Here is a 17,969-nt window from a genome sequence, read left to right as displayed (position 1 = left end):
GAAGAAGACAAAAGCCACATTTTCCAAGGCATCTCAAACATACAAAAGATGCTTTTCAAGACAGCAACTGAGTCCAGGGACAAATCCTGCTGCTTGACAGTTCACAGGAGATAAGATGTGATTTGGCTCTTCAGCATGCCTCCTCCCGGCTCCCACAATAGAGCTCACCTGGGGTTTTGAAAATCAGCCAGAGGCTCCCAGGAAGGGGATGCTGGGAAGGGACCTGTCTTCATACATCAGTTCAGCAGAGGCATCCTGCGAACCTGCACACCAGAGACGTTTCTCTTTGCTTTATCTCTTCCTCTCTCACTTCGCTCCCAGAGAATTACCTTGAGCAAGAGAAGAGCCCACGCAGCCCCCCTGTACAGGAATGGAAAAGCACATCCACTCTGGGGACAGACCCACAGCTCTGCAGAGCCTTGCGAGCTGGAGGCCAGCTGGCCATGCCAGTAAACACTTAATGGTAATGGTATGGCTTGTGCAAGTCGCCTGCTGACCGTATATGGCTCCCTGCAGCTGCAGCCCATCACACCCCATGCACCCTGGCATGGGAAGCCAGAAAGGCAGAACTCCCCTTACCCTACTAGAGACCCTGCTCCCTGCCCGACACCCAGGCACCAGCCCCAGGGGCTGTTATCTGGCACCCAGGCACAAACTCTCTGCTGTTGGCCAGACTATGGGGTCAGATCTGTGTCTAGCTTAAAAAGTGTTTAAAAACATTCCCTTTTCCAGGTCCTCGATGCTAAACTAGGGCCAGCAGCCAGCAGTGTCCTTGGGGCATTGAATGGTCATTCCCTTGGAAAAATGTGAGCCAGCTTCACAGAAACTCAGCTGATAGCTGGACAGCAGTTTGCACGCCATCCCCAGGAGTGCTGCAGTCGTTGGGCCTAGCAGCATGACCAAAATCTAAGCACACATGCCTATAAAAGATGTCCCCTTTTCCTTCTTCAGACGAGGCCAGGAAAGCTGAGCCCAATGGTTCTGCCTCACAAGGTCCCCCATGAATACAAGAACCCCTCCATCTACCAGCATCCCTCCACAGCCCCTCCATGGTGCCTGAATGCCCTAGGGGATGTCCCATTCCAAGTCTCATCCCACAGCACTGCACTGAACAGTAAGCAATAAACTTTTAATCCAATTCTGGACAAACAGGATGCAGGAAAAAAAACCGCACTTAGTATAGAAGCTTGCTTGTGACTTGGATGCATCTCCACTGGCCACTCCACGTCTGTACTGAGACCTGCCCAAAGGGAACAGCCATGGTCTGGGCTTTGTGCTGTGTCAACCACAAACCCCTCTGCAAAGACTGTGGCTTGTGGTTTTTCTGCACATTACAATTTAGCTTTCCACAGAGGATCTCTGCAGGAGGAGGCAGAGCAGGAAAGCATCGTATTTCCCGGCACAACTGCAGCTGCTCTCCCAGCATGGATGGGTGGTGCCTTGTGAGCATCCTATTGTAGGCACAGAATGGTCTCAGCAGCACCAGCCAGAGGACCTCACACTTGTCCACCCCACCTGCAAAAAGATGCAGTGGAAGAGCCAACAGGTGCCATGCAGCACCTTCCAAACCCTTCATCACCCCTGCACCTTTTCTTTGCCTGGTGCTTGCAGGCACCCTGCAAGAGGCAGGACAGCCAGGACGCGGCGCTTCTCCTCCGCCTGACCCGCCGGATCATCTGACCTGGCGCGAACTCCGCTGCCTGCGCTTTGCCAGCTGCGCTTTGCTCCTACCAGTTCCAGCTGGCCTGGGGGGACCCTTCCTTCTCTTCCAGAACTGTTTGAGCACATGCTCTTCCCTTCCCCATCAAAGCCTTCCCAAGCCACCCCAATGGGGCTGCTGCTGGTTGGAAGCTGGGGTTTCCAGCCACCTCACTGGTCCAGCATGCATGGGGTGCAAGCGATCCCCTATCTTCCCATCCTGCAGACCTCTTGTGTGCTGGTACTGCCAGGACACGGCATAGATTCACCAGCAAAACCAGAGACCCACATGCAGGCTGGTGTGGGGTGGGTTAATAATCTCCCTGTTACCTCATGCTGGCCTCTGGGCCTGTGGAAAAAACAAACCATCTGGTAATAATATTTCTCTAATAGCTGTCTGGGTCTGTGGGAAAGCTTGGCTTGGCTTCTTAAGAAAGATGAGAGGGTCTAATGAGAAGGGAGGTTGGGGATGTGACGTGGGAGATAGAGGAGAGGAGATAATGCTTTTGGACTCCTTTTTCTGCCCACTAGCTCTCACAAGGGATGCTTTCCTTATGAGGGTGGTACAGGATGTCAGGCACTTGGGATACTTGGAAGGGCATCCCCACACTCTCCCGGGGACAAAAGTCCCACCATGGAGGCTTGAAGATGAACAAAGCAAAACTCACTTTCAGGCCTCTTTCCCCTCCCTTTCTCTAGGGAAAAGTTACACTTTTCATTCAGAAAATGGAAACAGCCCAAAGCGTAGGCTTTTTGGGGTTGGGAGTATTGTAGTTTGGGGATAAAACAGGCCCAAAACAGGAAGATCAGCAACATCTGCAGTGTCCTCTTCTTGGAGAAAACAAAAATCGGAGGGAGGGGCTGATTTTCTAACAAAGCTAGAGAAGAAATGGTAGGAGGTGTTGATGCACAAGAATCATTACTTACTAGCTCCTGGCCAAGCTCTTGGCAGGCAGCTATGCTTACCCCAGCCAGTTTGCATGATATTAGCAGTACCCTTGGACCCTGGCACCCCCAGCCCTGGGGACACTGCTGTTGGGACAGGGGAAAAAGCACCCACCTCTCCCACGCAGCCTCTCGTGGAACACATCCAGCATGCACAGCATGAAAACTTAGTGGAAAAATACGTTCTAACCCCTCTGGCAGTCGGGCGGAGAATATTTTCCGTTTTTCTGCAATAAAACACGTCACTTGGGCTCTGCCCAGGGAGCAGAGCTTGCTCACCAGCCATCGTCCTGGGGAAGGCAGGCAGCAGGCACTCAAGGAACTGCAGAATAGCCTCCAGACACAGCCCTGGCTCCAATAGGTGGGACTGAAAGTGCCAGCTCTCCCCCAACCCCACAATGCAGGGGTAGCACAGGGCTTCCCTGCCCTGTGATTTGCAGAAGCTGGGCCAACCTTCTTCACTAAACTGCAAAAAGATGAGCTACCTGGATAGAAAACTTACCTTTCTTCTGCCATAGATTACAGCACCCCTTCTAAAACATCCTCTCCTCATCTGTACAGATACTCTGCAGCTCATTGGTGCACAACAGCACCCAGGACTAGTCCCAGCAAGCCCTGAGTGGAAGGGGTGACATGAGGCTGGTGGCACTCTCTGTCCTCTCCTGAAGCCACACAGCAATAATGCCAAATACCTAGGCAGTGCCATACTTCTTTCACCCCTCACTTGTCTTTCACCCACTTGCCTTGCCTTTCAAGCTGCAGTGCTGCTATAGCACAACCCATGTCTTCTGGAGAGTTAAAGACCACCCCTAATTGCTTTCATTTTGTTTCCCACTGCTCTCAAGTGCCCTCCATTCCCCTGAACATGCTTTCATTTTCCCTTGGTGAAGGCAGACAGCCCCAATGCCCTAGGAAGCACAGAAGCCTACCATGCTTGTTGGATACCTTCACCATAATGTACCTCAGCTGGCTTCATGGCACAGTGACTGCACTGACCCCTTCCATGCTTTTCCAGGAGGATGATCCACCTTAGCCCAGGAGCTTGCACATGCCTGGCAGACTCCCAGAGGTCCCTGTTAGCTCTTTCTCAGACTGTTTCTTTTTCCAATTTTCCAGCATGCACCAATTATACTCATTATTTTTACCACTCCAGTAGCCATCCCAGCTTCTGCCTTTGGAGAGCAGTCCTAGGATGCAGCAAGGCTTGTAGCTGAGCTCTTTTTACACCACAGCCAGATCCAGCCTGCACTCTTTTCCTAGAAACATAAAACAAGTCAGCTACCCTTTCTGGAAGGATGCCTTCCCAGCCCACTCTCAGCAGTGCAAAGCATCCTCCTCAGATGTTTTACAGACAATGAGGAGCAAATGTAAACCACCCGGCCATTTTGCTGTCCTCAGACCTATTTCCCTGGCTCCATGTTAGCCATGGCTGAGACAACAGCTGGAGGAGAAGCAGGGAGGACAACTCTCCTTCTGGGGCACCATTGAAGAGGAGCAGCACTCTTTGGGGGAATGCCCTCAGTCCTCAAGGCACACAGCCTACCTGGAAGAGCTCTAACAGCCTCCTTGCAAAGGGACAGGAGCAGCCACCTTTTAAAATGTCATCAGGCTGACCAAGAGGCTGGAGCACAGGGCACACAAGAAGAGGCTGAGCTGCTCCATCCTGGAATGGAAGCAGGGGTTAATGAGGAGACAGCATACCAGAGGCTCGAAGCACAAGCAGCAGCAAGGGAAATCCCAGCAGGTCATAAAGATAAGCATTTCTCCTTCACTGTTTAACTTTTTTGGAGGAACAGCCAAAGGTAAACAAGCTTTTCGAATCTCCAAACACATCCTCTCAGGAGGAAACCACTGAATGCTACAACAAGCTGCCCCACAGCAGAGGGCTAGAGAAAATGGAAAGGGATGTGGGGCATTTGCATCCCATAATGCCTTCACAGGGAGGAAAAGCCAGGGCATGCAGGTGAAGAACATTAGTGGCTAAGTGATTAACATGCTTCCACATCCCACCTCTCCAACAGGTGCAGGGATTCAAGCCCTCTGCGTGGGCAGCAGTATTTGGGGCTGAGCTCCAGGTGTTTGCACTCACAGCTTGAGCAGCTCCTTTCTTTGGGCTGTTCACCCTTGGGCTGTCTCTGGTACTGTCTCCCAGCACTGTGCAAGGCCATGTGAGGTGTGAAAGGAGCCCCAAGCCAAGCTGTTTCCTCAAGCACAAGTTTTAGCTGGTGACGCACAAGGTTTAGCTAGTGGCACGCATCTTTGGGAGGATCTCCATGGTGCCGCTGATGCGAGGAATGGGACAAGAATTTGGACAGAGGTCTATCTCTAAGCCAAAGCATATGACCAGCTGCTGGAGCAGGAGAAATCCAGAAAACCTGTTTTTGATTGTAAAGTGGGTGTCAGGTCTGAGCCAGGAACTGAGCCAGGCTGGTTGTGGCACCTAGGCACCAGCACACCATGACAGCCAATGCAGGCTGCAGTGTGCGTTCTCAGCAAACTTTGCCATGTCACCTCACATGAAATGCAGAGATGTGTGAAGCAGGCAAATTTGCCATCTCAGGCAAGGTAACAGTGTGCCTTTAACAACAGTGTCAGCTGCTTTTTACTGTGGAAGCACCCTGGCTTTCTGCAAGCTGGCAAGGGTGCCTTTTTTACCTGAGGATGGTCTGGGGGTACAGATCAATACCTGGGATAGGGACAAGCATGTTTTTTGCCTTTGGGCCCATAATTCTGACTACAAGCTGACTGAGAGGGCCCCAGATGGTGCCACAGGCTGACACCTCTCTACATGACCAGTCAGATTGGCCATGAGGTTAGACCCCTGAACCAAGGGTGTACCTCACAAGGTGAAGACTTCCCACTCACAGGCACTTGGGGCAAGCACCAGCACTCATGCAGATTTGAGGGTATTGCTCTCTGGAGATTTAGCAGGGTGAAAAGCAAAAGTAACACTTGGGCTTGCCCAGGTGCTGGAACCCACAGGGGCTGCCTGCCTGTCTTGCTGCTCCATCTGCACATGGCCAAATGGGAGCATGGGTGATGTGCAATGTGGAAAATACAACTCCAAGTGGAGAAAAAGGTTGCAATGGGCATTTATGCCTTCATTTCCCCATGGGACAGAGGTTTGGACAGGCAGTGCTGGCTTTGTCTGGCTGCCTAGCTACCCTTCAGTCCCGGGGCTGGACCAACTGGTGATGGAGACCCCTCTAACATGCAGAGCTGGGGGTGAAGCAAGCAGCTCCATTTCTAATCATCATGAGGTGATAGCTGCTGCTTGAGGATGGGTTTACCCAAAGGCATGATTGCATGGCAGGGAGCGGCATCACTGGCATTGCCTCTTGAGTGAGAAATTAAGCGTCCTGGAGAAAACTCATGCCCCAGTATAGCCCAAAATAGTACTGGTTCTGCTCCAAGGTCTGGGGATGATGTGTGGCAGCCCAGGGAGGTGGCGTGGTGGTGTGAGAGCTGCCATTGTGTGGGACAAAGTGGATGGGCAGCCCAGACTGAATTGCTGTCTGCCTCTGCTGTGGGCTGCTCCCATAGGGGGCCTGGCAGTGACTCATGCTTGCTATGAGCACATCTCTCAATAGATAATGAATCCTGGACACTGCCACCTTTGGGCAAAGCTCTGGATTTTCTTCACAGCGCTCCCCCCCATCCCGTTTCCCCTCCCCTTCTGGCAGCCCCATTCATGCACAGGATCATTTCCTGATGCTGAGCAGAGCCAGCGCTCTGAGGCCTTTTTTCCAGCTAGTTGTGGTATGCTTTGCAGGCCTCATGGGCTGAGTTTTCCCATTAACCCTTCCAGGGATTACAAAAGCTTTTGCACCATTGAGCCACCCCACAGCATCCCACCTGCCTCACTATGGATGCCGCACTGCTCACACCATGGATGTACCAGCTGAGCAGTGTGGACATCCGCTGGAGACATGCTTTTTGCTCCCACCTCAACCTCTTCCCACTAACCATGGAGAGCACCTCAAGCAACAAAAGCTTTATTGCATTTACACAAATAAGCCACAAAATACATTGCAAAGCAGCAGGGAGTGAGGGGATGATAAGGAAGCGCAGAGAGGGGCAATGGGGAAATGCTTGCTTGCAGAAGCAGATACTGCTGCACGTTGGCTGCAAGCTGCTGTCCTCCTGCGAGCTGCTGCTTGAGCCTCCCTGTCCCACTGCTGCACTGTGCCACAGCCAAGGGAGCGGGGTCTGTGCAGCCACGGGCAGGGGGCTTCAGGCAGCTGCCCCGGAGGGTGCCACGGAGGAGAGGGAGAAGCTCATGGGAAGCTGTAGGTGTCTTCAGGTAGGACTCAAGCGTCAGCCAGTGGCCCCATGTTGGTGGCGATGCTCCAGTCAGGCGGTGAAGGTATTTCTCCCATGAGGATCAGGGTCTGGAGAGCTAGGGGAGTCAATGAAGGGAAATGGTCAGCTGAGGCTCCAACACTGGTGCCTCCCCCTCCCAGGCCCAGCCATGGATTTAGTTCTGCAGATACATAGCCCTGTGAAATACCCTGAGCAGCTCTCCACCAGGCTGCTGAAATCACCCACGCCTTGAAGACCAAGCCTGGACAAGCCATACCCAGGCTGAGCTCTGCTGCACAAACACAGATTTCCCTTTTCCGCTGAAGCTTTCACTTGAACATATCCTACATGAACACCCTGAGCTGCAGAGTGAGCCAAGGTGGCTGTCCTGACTTTACTTTGTGGGCTTTTCCTGGAGAGTGTCTTCTTGGGAACTCCAGAGGAGCCATCCAAGCATGTTGAGGCCACAAGCTTTGTGGAGGGAAAATGCCTTGACCCCACATCACATATTGTGGGCTGAGTAACCCCTGCCTACTTCTCTCCTTCTCTCTGCTGGCCTTTCACTAACCTGCAGATATGTCTGCAAGGATGGTGACTGATGTGAGCTTGTGCTGCTCCCTTCTCCCATCAGCATAGGGTTGATGGGCAAGGGTGAGTGCATTGAAGGGCTGGGGGTGATGGGCACGAGCCAGCAGAGGAGCACTGGGGAAGAGTGCGCACTCGTGCCCAGTCTCTCACTATGAATAGGAAAAAGCCTGTGAGTGGGTTTTGTGCTTGGCTCTATGCTAAGGGAAAAAAAAGGCACACCCTGTCTGTGTTCTGGCTAACAAGGAGTCATGATCACACAGCTCCTGGCTGCCCCAGGTCAGAGGAGATTGGCATCACAGCCTGAAGCTTGCATCCCCAGTACACAAGCATATGCACACGAGCAAATACATTTTCAGTCCAAATGACCCCTCAAGCATTACAGAAACACAGAATCATAGAATGATAGAGGTTGGAAGGGACCTCTGGAGATTGTCTACTCCAACACACCTGCCAGAGGAGGTTCACCTAGAGCAGGTTGCACAGGAATTTGTCCAGGTGGGTTTTGAATTACTCCAGAGATAGAGACTCCACAATCTCTCTGGGCAGATTGTTCCAGTGCTCTACCATCCTCAAAATAAAGTTCCTCCTCATGTTTAGATGAAACTTCCTATGTTCAAGTTTGTGTCTGTTATTTCTTATCCTGTCACTGGGCACCAATGAAAAAAATAACCAGACCCATCCCCCTGACTCCCACCTTTTTAAGTATTTATAAGCATTGGGAAGAGGCCCCAACCCCACCCCAGCTTTCTCTCCTCTAGGATAAAAGGCCCCAAATCCCTCAGCCTTTCTTCATGAGACAGTTATTCTACTCCCCTAATCATCTTCATAGCCATTTGCTGTACCCTCTCAAGCAGTTCCCTGTCCTTCTTGAACTGGGGAGCACAGAACTGGACACACTCTCTAGGTATGGCCTCACCAGGGCAGAGTACAGGGAGAGGATAGCCCTTCTTGAGGTTCCGGCCCTGGGGACCACACTGTTCGTGATGTACCCCATGATGCCATTGGCCTTCTTGGCCACAAGGGCACATTGCTGGCTCGTGGTCATTCTGTTCTCCACCCTGACTCCCAGGTCTTTTTCTACAGAGCTGCGTTGCAGTAGAGTAACCCATACTGATACATGGGGGTTATTCCTTCCTAGGTGCAGTACCTTACACTTGCCCTTGTTGAATTTCATAAGGTTACCCTCTGCCCAATTCTCCAGCCTGTCCAGGTCATGCTGGATGGGCCCCACAGCCTTCTGATGTGTCAGCCACCCTTTCCAGTTCTGTGTCATCAGCAGACTTGCTGAGGGTACGTTCTATTTCTTCATCCAAGTTGTTGATAAGTATATTGAACAGGACTGGACCCAGTATTGACCCCTAGGGAACACCACTTATTACAGACCTCCAGCTAGACTCCGTGCCGCTGACCACAACCCTCTGTCCTTCAGCCGGTTTTCAATCCACACCACTGTCCACACCACACTGCACCATCCTGCACATTTCAACCTGAAATGCTTGGAGGCAAAATCTACTTGAGGTTTGCATCTTTACCTAGCTTTTTGTAGGCAGTGACAAGCAGTGCACTGTTCCTCTGCAGCCCGTAAGAGATTTGGGAGCACAGTTGTGAGCTAAGTAGCACACAGTAACATCCCTTGGGTAAACCACAGCCTGAGCTTTCATCATTGCAATGTCTACATGGGAGCTCTTCCCTGAAGATCCCCACAAAAAAACCCCACACCACTAAATGAGAGCTTTCGAGTGAACACATCATGAAGCTATCCTTCTCTCCTTTGCACTGGGAAATCCTGGTGGATTTCCATTGTGGTTTGACCCTAAGCCATGCGTGCAACCCTGAATTCAGCAGTAATGCTGCTCCATCCCTCCGGCCCACTCTCCCCAAGCTCTTTGTGCTTGGCTGTGCTGCCAGCTGGCTGGTGGCCTGTTGCTATTGTGCTGCCATGCCCATGCCTCCCTGGAGCATCCCATGCCCAGGAGTCTTATCTGAAGCATGAAAATCCAGAGAGTCTCCAGAGCCAAGCAGTGCTCATGAACTTTCTCATCTGAACACAAACACTTTTAGATCCAGGATTTCTTCTAGGAATAGATAATGCCACTGAGACATTGCCTGTAGGGAACCAGAACACAGCACTCAAAGAGTGCTTCAAATACTCAAGTCCTCATGCATACCCTGGCTTTTCCTTTCAAGATCAAAGCAGTTCCTTCTAGAAACAGCACACACATTTTAAATCAGAGACAGGCTGCAGTTCAGCATGGGGCTCAGAAACAAGCCTTCTCCTGCCACTCCATTTTTATCTTGCTCATATCCTAGCTGGTTCTGTTCCCCATGTGAGGAGCCAGCGCAAGCATCATTTCTGGAAAGAGACATCCCTGTGGTTAAACTGCCTAAACACGGGTGTGGGAATCCAGAGCCAGTCTGGTTTTGCACTTGGATAGATTTAGTCTTCAGGATGCTTTCTGAGCAATCCAGTGACTCTTGTTCCATTTTGCAGGACGACTGTGCCGAGGCGGAGTGGGAGAGAGGGGGGCTGCACATCTGGAGCTGAAGGAGTTGCACATCTGGTACATTCAGTACTTCCTAAAAGTCACTGCCACGTTACCCTTTGGACGGAGGCCTGGGGCTCAATGCATAACGCAGCAGATTAAGACCTGCAGCTGCATTGTTTTTGAAGGGAAAGCAAAAATAACCCCCTAGGCAGAGTCCCAGCGGGATCCCAGCAATATCCAGCACGAGAGCAGGGGAATTGTACTGAGATTGTAACCTTTCTGCGAGTCGTTCCACCCTGAGCTCTCTGCTTACAGCAGCTGCAGATGCTTCTGCCAAGGCTCAGCACACCCTGACTGCACACACTGACCTTCCTGGGGACAGTGAGGGATGGAGACCCTTCGGCCCTCTTTGGCAAAACCTTGTCTTTCTGTTGCAAAATGCCAGGCCAGGGAGACTGAATGGGCTTGGGCCAGTGTAAGGCAGAGGCTTGTGCTGCCAACCTTGTCCCTTGGCACAACCAGTATAACCAGAGAGCATGGAGACACCCATGGCCAAGGCAGCTGCTAACGATATGTGCTTGCTCAGACAGGCTAATGCTGTCTCCATGAAGGCCCCAGAACAGATAGAATCTTTCCTGCAGCAGGACACAGAGCCAGCCGTCTGCTAGCTGGATGTCACTGCTGGTCACCCTTTTGGGTGTACACATATACCCCCTCCCTTTTCATGTCCAGCAGCATGACAATTCTTCTGCAAGCAGAGTAGAGCCTGGGAGCACTCAACATCCAAACATTGCCCACATCCCAGTTGCGGGATTGATGCAAAGAGCTGGTCAAGGGGGACACCTAGTGACCAGCAGAGCTGAGGACCAGAGTACCCCCTTGGGGCTGGAGGTGGCAGCCAGGCAAGATTAGGGGAGATGAGCTGCTGGGCTGTCCTCTTATGCAAATGGCATGAGAAAGGTGTCTGAAAGGGTTTTCACCAAGCCCATGTTCCATCCCTGTGGATGAGGAGAAACTGAGATTAAGGATTCATTCCTCTCACTGCACAGAGCAGTTCCCCAGAAAACCTATCTCTGCTGGCACTGGAGGGGTGGAATTACCCTTGCTAATGGACGATAAGCTTGACATTAGCATAATTAAAAGTGACTAGCATGAATGCATAAAAAAAATGAATTACAACTAAAAGAGAGTATTAAAGTTAAAGAGTCTTCCTAGTGAAAGTCACTTTCCCTTAGGGCAAACAATCTATTTTTTTTAACCTCGTTATGTACTAGATTTGTAAATACAGTCTATGAGAAAAAAAAATATGTACATGACAATACTCCAGACACTTAATTTTTGGGAGCATGACCTGGGAAGAATACAAGGGGGGAGCAGAGACCTTCAGCTGAGGCCCAAGGGGCCAAGCACAGACGTCAGCTGGCCCCTCTCTGGAGAGCCACCATGCTCAAAGGGCACTGGACCGACACTTTCCTGCCAAAGTAATAATTTCCCACAAAATAATGCATTCCCAAAGAGTTTAACTGACTAATACCAAGTTGGTTACTTCCAGAATTGTTGAATCATTCTGTTTGGATAAACTGCATTGCCTTTGAGAGAGAAACACAATGCACTAAAGCTATTCTATTGATTAACTGGGATGTTCACCCAGTATTAGAGTTTTTCCCAGTGGCATGGCTGTAGATGCATCACCGGAGCATTTCAAGTTCAAATAAGATGCAAATCCAAGACATATCACAAGAAAAAGCAAAACATTGAGGTTCCTTCCAAAGAAAACAGTAAATCTCCTTTTGAGCCATACCAAGAAAATCAAAGCAGAGTTTAACACATTCCTTGTCCTTTTTTTCTTATCATTGCTGCCACCAACATGCTCTGATGCAATGCTGCAATTATTTAAGAACCTCTTTCTCCAGACCTTTTCCAAGCCCAAATTATGGTAAGTAAACTGCTAGGTTCCCACATGATACTGGAGTTTTGTGGGGGGTTTTGTTTGCTTGTTTGTTTTTTCTTCTGCAAAATAACTTGACCCTTAAGGGATGTTGCAAAGTCAAAGGTTTGGATAATGTCAGAAGGAGGGATGCCTTGGCCACACCAGCATCCTTCACTGTGCCCTTTCCTTCAGGATTCCACCCAATGCTTTCTGCAGGCTCCCCTCTCTCCAGCCCTACAGCAAAGACCTCAGCTTCCTCCCACATCCTCTGAAACCTAGATGCACAGCAGAGAGAGGTAGCAGGCCAAGCGCTATCTCTCCCTACGCTGAGGAGGGGGTTCCTGAGCAACAGGGGCTCAGTATAGATGTGTCATTATTTGCATGCCTAGTCTGAGTAACCCCTGGCTTCATTTGCAGGAGGGTTTGCATTTCCCAGCTAGAGTCACTCTAGAGGCTTTTTTTATAAATGGTCTCCAGATAGCTAAACTGAAACTCCCGTGCTATATCAGAGCATGAAGCAGAATTGTGATCCCTTTGGTACATCGAGGCTCAAGTCGCTTAGAAATATCTCAAGATTAAATGATCATGCAAGTAGCCATCATTTGGATAAAGTGAGCTGAAATGCCACAAGGGAGAAGGCAAACCCCAGCCCTCTCTCTGACCCCCAGGACAGCACATTTTACTAACTCCTTAAAAAGCCCATCCTGAGCAGCACTGCTTTGTACCTAGGTCCTGCAATATCTGTGACACTCTCCTGTGGCTCCATACAGAGCCAAGGCTGCAAGGACACAGCACTCTCATAAGGTGACCACTACCACTGGAACTGTCCCACAGTGGCCTATTCACCATTGCCCAGAGCGCTCCCACGAGCCCAGGGCTTTGCTGCAGCTTGTGGCTCGATACAACAGCTTGGAACTTGCCTGATGCCAGAGCAACGCCTGCATCTGACCTCCCATCGATTCCTGCAGTGGATTTACCAGCAGGCACAGCCTTACTGAGCAGGCTAGGATGGGGATGGTGCCCAGAGGAGGATGTTATCTTCCAGGTTTGCTGGCATGGGCATGGGTGTAGAGGTATTACTGCAGTCTGCTCCTCCTCTCTAGTAGCCTCTGAGCTTGGTTGCACCTGCCAGACCCAATCTGGCAGTTGCTGGCTTGGGCAGCATTGTCTTAGTGGAAGCAGGGAATAGCTCAGGGAGCACAGCACATGAGCAGCAAAGAAATTCAGGGCAGGTGCAATCAGCAGAAAACACAGGTCTCTATGCAAAGCCATTTCCACATCTATTAGCACACTGTTAAGGTTCTCTGCCTTACTCAGGGCATAACACCCCACACATATACAAACCCCACAAGCACTTTGACTCCTGATGGATTTCTCAGTCTTGGTCAACATGATGCTGCTGATTGCTGGCTGTGCCTTGTGTGCCAGAGCTTTAAAGCGCTCCTAAATGCCAAGAAATGCAGAAAGAGGCAGTCTGCTCCTGCCACACACTTTGATTGCTTTGCATGTGCCTCCATCACCTTCAAGACCTACTCATGCTCTGGCTTGTCCTAAAGCCCCATGGGAGAGTTGAGCCACAGAGGGATGGGCTGCTGCTCTCCATGCACCATCTGTCTCCAAGGGGTGAATCACCCCCAGTCACTGGCTGCCATCCCTTTGCTTGGAGGGTGGTGGCAGTGGGATGTCAGGCTCTAGCACACTGATGGGTCATTATTTTCCTGCTGGGTCTCACACATACTTTCTTCTTTCAACAACAAAAAAAAAAATACTTGGGCTAGACCAGCATGAGCAACAGGAGAGTGTGAGGAGTGTCAGTTGCCCACGGCTGACTGCTCTTGCTCTGCCCAATTGGCAACTTAGGGAAGGCAACATTTGGTGCCTTGGCTTCCTCCTTCCTCCAGCATCAGTACAAATACAAGATGGGGCTGCTGCCAGGAGATGTTATTGGCTCCACCTGAGCCCCTGTAGCACTGCCCAAAGCACCTGTGCTCCCCTGAAAAGGAAATAAAGGGATGCTGGTTACTGGATTTGAAAGGCACAGTTGAATCCAAACTTCCAGGGAGAGCAGAGCAAAGGGGTTGGGAACAGGCAGCAAAACATCATATGAGGAAGCTGAAAACATCTTTAAATGCAGAAGCTTAAAATGCTCCCAAGAGCTGGACATTCTTGAGTTTTACAACACCTAAGCTGAGCAAATCATTGATGCTTAGCAACAGGGGCTGGCAGGCCCCTCCACCTTTCTGGAGCTTTGTCACCAGTGGGCCCCTGGACTGAGGGAATGGACCTCTGAGAGGAGGTGAGGATGCTGACTGATACACACAGGTAGCAGACAGCTGCAGTCTTATTCAAGCAAACTCATTCCCTTTGCCCTCTCAGAGCTGTGTTACCATCCCTGCCAGCTGCCAAGCAGCTGCACCAGCCCCTGTGCTGTGGCTGCAGCCCAAAACTCCCTGGCCATCCTTGGCTCCACTACTTAGGGCACTAAGTGCCACTCCAGTGGCACTACTTAGGGTCCCCACCAGAGCCCCGTGTGAGTGCTGAACAGTCAGCACCAGCTACAGGAGAAGTGGTCCAGCATACCAGCAGGAGAAGGGAGGAGAGCTGCCAGCAGTGCGTGCCTGCACTGGAGGAGAAGAGGGAAAAGCCATGAACTCTTTGGGCTCACCTGGAAAAACAATATATTTCCCATATGGTACAGTGCAAAAACACACCGTGTGGCTGCGTTCACTGCCTGGGGACATGGGGTACCACAATCCCCCTCATTTGCAATACAGGAAAAATGTGTACCAAACATTTTGTACACTAGGAAATTAATGGATGGAAAATATATTTGTTTCCCTGTTTGAGGGGTAGGAGAGAGAGGTAAAGCCTGGAAGTAGAAGGCAGGAAAGGGCATAGAGAGTCTTGGGGAAGGGTGTGGGACACAGACATGGCAGATTTGTCCAGACAAGGGAACAGTGAGAGATGTTTGTTGTAAATTAATCTTAAGGAAAACCAAAGCATTATGCAAGCCAAATACCCTCCATTTTAAAAAAACAGAAAGCCCAGAATCACTTAGGAAGTGCATTGCTTATGGGGACACTCTTTAAATAAGATTAAAAAAAAAAAAAGATGATGATGATGATGGGTTTGTAGACAACACCCACCTTCCCTCCAAATAGCTAAAAAAATGTGGAAGGATGCAGAGGGAACAATGGTGCTGGAGATGGTGGAGCGACCCAGGAGAAGAACAGTCGGAGCCCATCGGTAGCAGAGCTGCACAGACATTTATTGAACACAATGACAAACACAGCCAGCTCACAGAGCTTCCTGAGCTATCATCCAAAGGTTTTGCATGTGGGGAATTGTAAAAAGAGTGCTTTCAAAGGCCCCTGGGGGGGCTGTGAGTCTCATACAGCTGAATTCTTCCCATTTCCAGTTGCTTGTTAGTTAAAAAAAGAGAGCCATTTGTGTGTGTGTGATACCCTTTGTTCAGTATGAAAAATGGCTTGTCTGGACCCTGCCATGCTGCAAAGAGAGAAGTCTGCAGGTGGACCCATGTGTTGGCTTGGCTCCTGCACGTTCTGCTTAGCAAATAACATGGGGTGAAAACTACACCTTATCCTGAGGGCAGGGATGTGAGGTTGCAAAGGTGAGCCAGGTCAAGCAAAGCGAAGGAAGAGGGAGCATCAAAGGAAGAAGGGAGAGAAAAGTAAGTACTCTGAAGCAGGCACAGATCTGGGTGGCATCACTAGTCCATAGGCTACAGCAAGTACCACCAATGTCAACTCAAATGTGTAAAAAAGTAGCTACACTAGACTGACACTAGAGACCCCATCATCATCTGAAATCTCACCAGCAGAGAAAAAAAATCAACCTCCCCCCCGCCCCCAAACCCCCCAACAAAGCAGATGAAGCATTAATACCATACGCAGAAAACAAGGACCATAACCAAAGAGTTCGGGAGCAGCCTCAGGAGCACAGTAAGGAGCTCTTAAAGAAACATTCCAGTGTGTGCATATGCATGTGTGTTTATAGAGATATATATATAGAGAGATATATTTGTTAGTAAAGAAAAGAGTATCTGTGGAGGCAAAGGGAAGACGGTAAATGTACAGGCAGTACAGGCTGGGTGGAGTGCCGGTGGCTGGAGAGGGTCGGGTGGTGCGGAGTGGAGGATGGTGGGTGGAAATTAGAGTGCGCCCATTCCAGTGACCTCAGACGTCAGCCTAGAATAGACAGGGGCAGAGAGAGGGACAGGGGGGAGACAAAAACAAGCACTTAATCACCAGAGCAGAAAAGAAAACGAAGACCGTGCGGGGCAGCGCTCCTCCTCTTGCCTATGCGCCACTCAAGCGGGCGGCAGAGCATCACTGGGTGGCATGAGTGCAGGGGGCTTGGGTGTCCCCAAGGGCACAGGGAGCCATGGCATAGAGCCAGCTCAAGGACCAGCTGCCTTCTCCTCTTCTCACTGCTGCCAGGTAATGCCCATCTCTGGCACTGTGCTGTGGCAGAGATGCCACCCACCAGGGGTGCTGGCAGGAGACATCCCAACACATGGCTTCACTTCTACCAGCATTCTTTCCATGGAGAATAGGCAGCTGTCCTAGCTCCCCTGGCTTTTTCATTTTGCTCTGTTTTTTGAAACTATTGGAGAGGCTGAGCTATGCCCCATCCGGCCCTTCACCAGGTCATCGCTGCTTCTGCCACAGCAAAGGCTGCAGTTCAGTCAGCCCTTCCCAGTAATGAAGAGCTGCTCGTTTTTCTTTTCTTTCTCTTGTCTCAGGAGGTTAGGGGGATTGGCAAGGAGCTGGGGGGAAAGCCACTCAGATGTGCCCATGGGCATGGGGCCAGCCCCATCCCTCTCCTGAGTGGATGGAAAGGTGCCATGGGTGCAGGCAGCAGGACAGCAGGGCAGGATGGGATGGTGGACATCTGTTGCGGGTCAAGGCTGAGGTGGGTTGGGTGCAAGGAGGAGAAAGCACTTACAGACCTCACCGATGCTCCCAGCCCACACCCCATTGAATGTCAGAGTTGCTGCCAACAGCCCCTTGTCCTCAGGACCCTGCCAGCAGCCTCCTTCAGACATGTGCATCCTGGGCTGATGGCTGGTTGGCACCGCACCAGCTCTGCCTGTGGTAGAGGGCACAGACAGGTGAATGGCCTCGGCTTACACAGCCATGCCAGTTGGGCTTGAAGTCAGTGAAAGACCCTGTCTTCACTTAAGCTTCCCATCCACAAGCCTGCAGATGCAGGCAAACAGGTCTGCATGAGCACCCTGGACACGGCTTATCATCAGCACAGAACTGGTCCCCAAGCCCTCTCCAGTTACACTTCCCCTTTACACTCCCCTTGCAGTCCCTTGCCAGACCCTCAGGCCCCCATAGCATGGGCAGTGTTGCCTCCCAGCCAGAGGCAGTACTGGGAACCTTTGGCTCCTCCAAAGTCCTGCTGTGCCAAGCTTTTTATCATGAAAAGGAAGCAATCAGGCTGTTCCCATCTTGCATTTATTGGACTGATTATTTTCACTGGATGGAGGACTAGATGATTTCCAGAGGTCCCTTCCAACACCTACCATTCTATGATTCATTCTAGGATTCTATGACAGCCTTTGGGAGGCCTGGAAGCATGTGGAAAAAGCTCTGAGATGACAGTAAGTGATGCAGGGATCCCAGTGAGCAGGTCCCAAGAGACGCCTCCCCACCACTGGCTCAGTTCCATCCCCGTCCCTGTCCCCTGCCTCGTCTGCAGGGAAGGACGGCAGCGATTTTGCCAACCCACCAGCAAAATCCTTGAGCGAGGGTGGTGGGTGGGCAGGTGACCGGTGCAACCCGCAGCCGCTCCACTGCCAGCGAAGCAGCTCCCGGTCCCCAGCCAAAGTGCCAGCTGGGGGTAGAGGTCCTGCTGGTGATGTCTGGTTGCCACTCAGAGGACTCAGAGAGCCACCATCCTTCCCAGCCAGCCTCAGGAAGCACCCCCTGGCCCATGGCACTGGGAGTGAGCGCTGCTCCCACCATGTCAGCAGGATGGGTTCAGCTGTG

At 51.1% G+C, this 17,969-nt stretch overlaps 1 protein-coding gene across 8 annotated transcripts in view; it reads right to left on the bottom strand.

Moving 5' to 3' along the window:
• Positions 1–16,120: 16,120 nt before the first annotated feature.
• PCBP3 (poly(rC) binding protein 3) overlaps positions 16,121–17,969 on the bottom strand; it is a 43,545-nt gene continuing 41,696 nt past the window's right edge. For all 8 annotated transcript variants that reach the window (XM_054381505.1, XM_054381498.1, XM_054381499.1 and 5 more), the window contains one exon: positions 16,121–16,157. In XM_054381505.1, coding sequence (XP_054237480.1) covers positions 16,121–16,157 — 37 coding nt within the window. The remainder of the gene's footprint in view (positions 16,158–17,969) is intronic.

This window comes from Indicator indicator, chromosome 5 (assembly GCF_027791375.1).
Source record: "Indicator indicator isolate 239-I01 chromosome 5, UM_Iind_1.1, whole genome shotgun sequence".
In the NCBI taxonomy this organism is placed as follows: domain Eukaryota; kingdom Metazoa; phylum Chordata; class Aves; order Piciformes; family Indicatoridae; genus Indicator; species Indicator indicator.
This window is presented reverse-complemented; position numbering and strand designations above follow the sequence as displayed.